Genomic DNA, 6,915 nt, shown 5'->3' with positions numbered 1-6,915 from the left:
CCGCAGCGCATCGTGAGCACCAGCGGCTTGGCTGGGTTCTGACCTGCGCAGTGGAAAACGCCCAATGATTTCTGATGCAATCTGCGTGCGCAAGCGGGGGACGCCAGGTGTCCCCGGGGCTCGGATGGGGTGTGAGGCTGCCAGGACCCGTGCCCGAGCCCAGGAAGGTGGCAGGGCTCTGTGCGTGCGCCCAGCAGAAGGGTCGTGTGTCTTAGAATGCGTCGCTGTGGCTTTTTGTAAGGAATAACTAGGCAGCTGAATTTTTAGGTGTAGCCAAGAATCGCATTCCCTCTTCACACAGTGGAATGTAATATTACACTTCCTTTTTTAAAAATATAAGTATATTATTTTCAGCAGTAGAATTGCATGATTGGCTTCCAGGGCATGATTCAATCAGAAAAGACCAAAATAAGGACTTTTCTGTAATCTCTAAAAACATTTGAGTTTTCAAGGGACACCCCATATGGAGCCCTGTTTATGGTATGTGCTTATAAATGCTCGGGTGAATTGCATGTGTTTGGAACAGCTCGCATGTTCCACACCAGGAAGCTGGTGGAATTGGGGCCTCTGTTTTTTTGTTTTAAAAGGCCAAAGCCTTCCCTGGCTGGTGTGGCCCAGTAGATTGATTGCCAGCCTGCGAACCAAAGGGTCAACAGTTCGATTCCCAGTCAGGGCACATGCCTGGGTTGTGGGCCAGGTCTCCAGTGGGGGGCTCTCGAGAGGCAACCACATTGATGTTTCTCTCCCTCTTTCTCCCTCCCTTCCCCTCTCTCTAAAAACAAATAAAAGCTTAAAAAAAAGGTCAAAGCCTGAGAAATATCTATGTGCTTACTCTGTTTGTCTGTCTCTCTCCGATTATTGCAAATGAGACATCGTCTCTCAGTGGGAACCAGGGGCAAAGGATGCACAGAATAAGCAGCCCATTGGTGGTCCCCCAGGTGTTTAGGGTGGGCCGTCTGCACCCTGCAGTCAGCATTCGGCCACGAGGGGGAGCTCGTGCCCATAGGGAGGGCGGGCTGTGGAGAGGCAGCTGCTCCCCTGCGCCAGGCGGGCACAGGTGGTTCACGCTCAGGCCCCGCCCTGCTCCGCACGGAGGCCGAAAGCCCGCCCTTCTAGCACTGCGACAGGAGGGCCTCACTCCTCGGGACATTACCAACAGAGCAGGGATGGGGCATCGCGGGGTCTGTCTGGCCGCTCTTCCCCTCCTGGGCCACCCCAAGGGGTCATGGCTACACATCAGCGGCAAAAGACATACACAGCTGTCCAAGCCGCCCCCTCTGCACTTGACCCCTTCTCCGGTTTCTAAGAACTCTGACATCCCTTCAGACCTCAGTTCCCGCGGGACTTTTAGGACCACGTGGCTGCGGCAGGACAGGGGGCCTGCGCCTTCCTGGCCCACACATGCTGGGGTTCTTCGAGGTTGGGGGACAGAGCCTTTGGAGGGGCTGCCTTGCCCTTTGTGACTGTCGCCCAGGCAACGGCTGGCAGCCTCTGGCTTGCCGCCTTGGCTCATTTTGGTGGTCGCCACCATGGAAAGTCTCAGGAATAGTAAGTGCTTAAAATAACGAGAGCTCTTTCCCTGGTATTTAAAGAAGGGAGGTGGGCAGCCACGCTTCTCTCTGCGCGTCCTTGTGCGAAATGCAGCATTTATGTCCCTCGGGATCCTCAGCCTTCTCGCAGCGGCCCAGCCGCTCCGCCAGAGCACAGAGCTGTCCTGAAGTCACCTTCCCGCGCAGGTGCAGAGGGAGCCGGCAGGGGGCGTGACGGTTTACTGGGCGTGGCGTCTTCGGCACACGCTTCAGTGACATCACGAGCGCCAGCAACCCTGTGTTTTATTCTGAATGCAAGGACAGGGAGGTCACGTGTCCCCGGGATGTCGGTCTTTAGTAGATGGATGAAAAAAAAACCACACACACAGTGACCAACGGGCCTCAGCACATGTCCCCCAGCCTGGGACGCTCTCCATGGAAGCTGTGGAGTTTGTGCTTAGGAGCCCTGATGCATCAGCAAGTCTGGAGGGCAAAGAGGAGGAGGCAGGTGGCCCCCAGGGCTGCTGCGGCGCGGCTGTCTCTGACTCGCAGTCAGGACTCAAGAATGTTTTCCAGAGAAACAACTGCAGCCAAGTGCACCCCCAAAGCCCAGGTTCTGGGTCACAGACCCTGAGCTGTCGTACAGAGTGGAGTCCAGAAAGAGGAAGAAGCTGGTTGAGTATCTCTACACACCTCGCATGCCTCCCAGTGTGTGGACTTTTGTTTAAAATAATAACTGATGAAGCCCTGGCTGGGCAGGTCAGCTGGTTAGAGTGTAGTCTTGATCCACACCATGGCTGCAGGTTCGATCCCCGGCCAGGGCACATACTGGAATCAACCAATGAATGCATCAATGAGTGGAACAACAAATCCATGTTTCTCCCTTTCTTTAAAAAAATCAATAAAAAAGTTAAAATAACAAGTGATGATCTCAAATTAGAGACATACTAACCCTGGCCCTTGGACAGTTCTTAAAACTCACGACTTCATCCTAGAAGTATAATGACTTAACCCCAACTGCCTGGACATTTTTGCATTTCTCTGTATATGGATTATTTGCTGGAGCTAGTGTATCATGTGTCATTTATTATTATTATTGTTAATGATCATTTCTTGTTATTTAAAAGGCAAGGTGCAGAGTAAAAGATCTCTAAAATTAAAAACCAACCACTTTTATTTTATTTGTAGAGAATGGGGAAAGGAGGGAGGAAGAGAGAGAAACTCTCACATACTCCATACTGGGGACCTGGTCTGTAACCCAGGCAAGCACCCTGACTGGGAATCGAACCAGTGACCCTTTGGTTCGCCGGCCGGCACTCAACCCACTGAACCACACCAGCCTGGGCAAAAACTCAACCACTTCTAAAATTATTGGCTTGGAAATATTAATTTCAGTGGTAGAAAAAGAACTTGCTGGGGGTATCACAGAATCCGTCTTGCAGAGAGCACAAAAGGCCAACTGAGGGTGGCCTGCAGCTTCGGAACGAGGCCATTCCTGCCGGGTGTCTGAAAGGCTGCGCCTCAAGGACACACCCCGGGGTGCTCAGACATGCTCTGTTGGGTCACGCAGTCACAGTGTCACACAGCAGCAGACGGGACATGTTCTCTCTGTAAGGTGAAGTTTGTTTATTGCTTGTGATGATTCTGACAGGCCAGACCCCGTGTAGGGGCTGGGGTACCCCCAAGGTGATCTTTATGAAATGCCTGTGTAGGACTGAACGTGGCAGTGAACTTCATTCAGGCGTTTTGTCTTGTTTTTGAGGTCATACTTTCCCTTTTGTGGGTGACGGGGAGCCCCTGCCCTCCCAACTGTGGAGATTGGGGATGGACTGCAAGGGACCTGCTGCCGGGATCATGAGCTGGCCCCGCCCCTTCCCTCACTGCTGTGCACACCCGCCAGGCGGCCCCGCCTGCGCCCGCCCTCACACGCGGGAGCAGCCGAGGTCACACCTGAGGAACCGGACCAATCACACCGAATTTTCTCACAAAATGAGATGGGAAACAATAATAAATCTAAACACACTTTTCGAGGGTCACTCTTTCAACTTTTATATACGATAAAGCTCTGAGTTTTCTTTTTCAATATATTCTACTTAGAACTTTTAAAAAATAAACTTTCTTTTTTTTGTTTTTTGGTACCTCTCGTTTCCGGCACGAGCCCTGGAAACATATAAAATACATCTCAGTAGAACTCCTCTGTGCAAATAAGAAACATAAATAAAATTAGTATCTATGTTATTTAAAAAAAAGGCCATTTTACGGTTTTCACCATCCCGGACGAGGCCCCTAGAAGTAGTCGGTGGCCTGCCTGCCTAAGCCGCACAGGTCCTGGTGGTCCGGTGGCGGGGGCCTGGGCAGGAACTCGGCCTCCCGCTTGTCCGTCTGTAAACCGCTCCGGGAGAACTGGAAGACGCTTCCCAGGCCGTTGACCAGAGACAGGGAGGAAATCCAGTTGAGCGAGCTGAGGTTGGAGAGGCTGAAGATGGACGAGAGGGCGGCTGCCCTGCTGGTGCTGGGGGGTTTCGTCTTGGGGTCCCCAAGACACGTTCCCACAGCAGCCTCTGGGGGCCCGGAGGACCCCGAGGCCTGACCGTCCAACGTGCCCCTTAAAGGCACGCTCACGTGCGTCGCGCTGGCCTCCCCGCTGGCCTCTGGGGAGCTGGGGGGCCAGGCTGTGTGCCAAGACCCCTGCGGGGTGCAGTTCCGGGAGACAAGCCCCGAGACACTGATGCAACTCTGCTCTGAGGGTTCAGGCCTCGCTTCTCCCGGGAGGGGTCCCTGAGTCTCTTGGGAAGCGCTGAGTTTCCTGGGGGACCTCTTGGCCAACTGGCGAGCCAGCTGAAGCTGGGTGGGAAACAAGCTCCCTTGCAGGGCTTTGAAGAACAGCCTGGAAAGAGAATGCAGTCAGTCCCCGCTGTGGGGTTTGGCCTCGGAGGAGCTTTCTGAGATTTGAGGGGGGATGAACACACAGCCGTGAAAAAGCCCCCCCAAGCTCCTGGAGGACTCGGGGGGCAGCGTCCCTGACACCCACCTGGGCAGCAGCGCAGTGACCGGCGCTATGAGGCAAGTCAAGTAGAACACGGGGTCGCCCACAAGCGTCTGCATGGTCCAGTACGGGTTGGACGGAGGGTAGCACGTCGCACAGGAGGCGTTGTAGATGAAAGCCACGGAGAAGAACAGGAGGGCGCTGAAGCCACAAGCTGTCCAGTTGAGCCAGGTCTGGGGGGGGAGGGGAAAGAAACGGCAGGTCGTCAGTGGCTATGCTCGCCGCCGCCCTGGGCAGGGCTGTCCGACCTTGTGGCGTCTTTGCGCCACGCTGGAAGAAGAGTTGTCGTCTTGGGCCACGCATTACATACAATGTGACAAAGAATCACACAAAAAACTCATGTTTTAGGTAAATTTACTATTTTGTGTTGGGCCGCATTCACAGCTATCCTGGGCTGCATGCAGCCCACAGGCCTTGGGTTGGACACCCCTTGGAATCTAAGGGCTTAGCGGAAACAGGGGGACTGGGGACCCGGTGGCAGAACGGCCTGGGAGCCTGCGGACCAGCCTGGACACAGGTGGGGAGACGGAAGTCAGGGAGTCGGGGGAAGAAGAGCACGTGGTTAAGTAAGGGAAAGGGCGGGAGGGAGCTGCAGGCTGCCCAGGAGTGCAGGGCGCGGGCTGCAGCGGGGGCACCAGGTGCATGGCCCGCCTGTGGATCGATCTCCCTTCTTGCCCCAGGGAGGCCGGCTTCACAGTCCCATTGGCTCAGAGCCTCCCAGATCTTGAGGACCTGCGTGGCCGTGAGGGGCCCGGAGTGCTTACCCAGGTCTTGGTCTCAATGCCCAGGTGCAGCAGGAAGGTGAAGAGGGCGATGGCGGTGATGGGTGTGCCCCAGGTGAAGACGTCCACGTCTGAGTCGTAGTAGGCCTGAAAGACAGCGGCGTCCTGGGTCTGCGGGTCGCCGAGGGAGCCGGGAGGGCGGGGGCGATGGTGCCAGGCGCCAACTTACCAGGTAGGGGATGAAAAAGCAAACCAGGCTCTGGAAGGCGGCGTCGGCCATGTTTAACCAGAAGGTCTGGGGCCCGTATTCCTGAGACACAAGAACAGGCGCGGTGGTTACAGGCGAGTCAGCGCCTCTGCAGACCTTCTCGCTTCGGGGAGTTGGGGGGTGTCCCCCCAAATCTGAGTTCTGCTCCTCCTTTGTCAGCATTTTTCCTCCCTAGGTTTCTTTCTTTAAAAATTTTTTTTTAAATTCTCATCTGAGGATATGTTTTTTATTGATCTTAGAGAGAGAGAAACATTGATATAAGAGAGAAATATCTTCCAAATGTGCCCCAAAACCTATGTATGTGCCCTGACTGGGAATTGAACTCACAACCTTTTGGTGCACAGGATGATGATGCTCCAACCAACTGAGCCACACTGGCCAGGGCTCCCCTTTGTTTCTTCAAAGTGATCTCTTAGAATTCGTTCATGGGGGTTTCCTAATGTCAAAATCGCAAAGCTGGACACCAAGAGCAAAAATGACCTTGATTATGGACTCAATGCACCTTCATTGTTTGGGTGACTATATGGACTTGTCCCTGTGAGTTCCAGAGCAGACAGAAGGGTCATATCCTGAGCAGGTGGGAAGGCGCTGGCTGGGTCCTTCCTGTTGGCCTAAGTCCAGAGGACCCACTCCCCCATCCTGGTCCCACAGTGGGGCAGAGGAGGCCCAGCCGAGTACAGGAATTCCCCCAGATGACAGGTACACGTGGGGGTCCTCCTCATCTGCCTGCCCTGAGTTGCCCCCACCCCGGGCTGCCGGCTTCGGCAGGAACCCACCACGGTCAACAGAGGTGACCAGGGGAAGTCAGCTGGTTCCTACACAGGTTCTGAACTAGAGACAGTTGGGGGCGCTATGGAGCCCCATTCCCTTTGCACACTCGTGATCCTTCCAGCCAGCTGACAAGCAGCCCTTGCAAGGCTCACTCTGTTGGCTGGCGAGGAGTAGCTGGTAATTAGCGCGTCGATCCATGTGGCGTATTTACGTGCATTTACATCTGTTTGTATTCACTGGCTCTTTCAACAGTTTCCCCGTGGGTTTGTCTTCCTGTGAGTTTCCTTGCAAAATAAGTCCCATTTTGGAGGGGTTGTTTTAGGAAAAAATCCAGCTATCATGGTGACTGACTTAGATTCCTTGACAATAAAATCAGGCAGAGCCCTGGTGGGTGTGGCTCAGTTGCTGGGGAGGGAGGGTTGCTGGTTTGATTCCCGCGTGGGACTCGTGCTGGGTTGCAGGTGGGGGGCCCGGGTTGGGAGCCTGCAAGAGGCAACTTCTAATTTCTGCCCCCCGCCCTTTCCCGTGGTCTAAAAAAATAAATGGGCAATATCTCTAAAACAAACAAACAAACAAACA

At 54.3% G+C, this 6,915-nt stretch overlaps 1 protein-coding gene across 1 annotated transcript in view; it reads right to left on the bottom strand.

Annotated features, from left to right (window-relative positions):
• Positions 1–3,283: 3,283 nt before the first annotated feature.
• The window catches only part of ATP10A (ATPase phospholipid transporting 10A (putative)), a 102,741-nt gene continuing 99,109 nt past the window's right edge, over positions 3,284–6,915 (bottom strand). Inside the window, 4 exon segments of the mRNA XM_028503657.2 lie at positions 3,284–4,416; positions 4,561–4,748; positions 5,340–5,444; positions 5,527–5,607. Coding sequence (XP_028359458.1) covers positions 3,816–4,416; positions 4,561–4,748; positions 5,340–5,444; positions 5,527–5,607 — 975 coding nt within the window. The 3' untranslated portion in view covers positions 3,284–3,815.

Source organism: Phyllostomus discolor, chromosome 12 (assembly GCF_004126475.2).
Source record: "Phyllostomus discolor isolate MPI-MPIP mPhyDis1 chromosome 12, mPhyDis1.pri.v3, whole genome shotgun sequence".
Taxonomy (NCBI): Eukaryota; Metazoa; Chordata; class Mammalia; order Chiroptera; family Phyllostomidae; genus Phyllostomus; species Phyllostomus discolor.
This window is presented reverse-complemented; position numbering and strand designations above follow the sequence as displayed.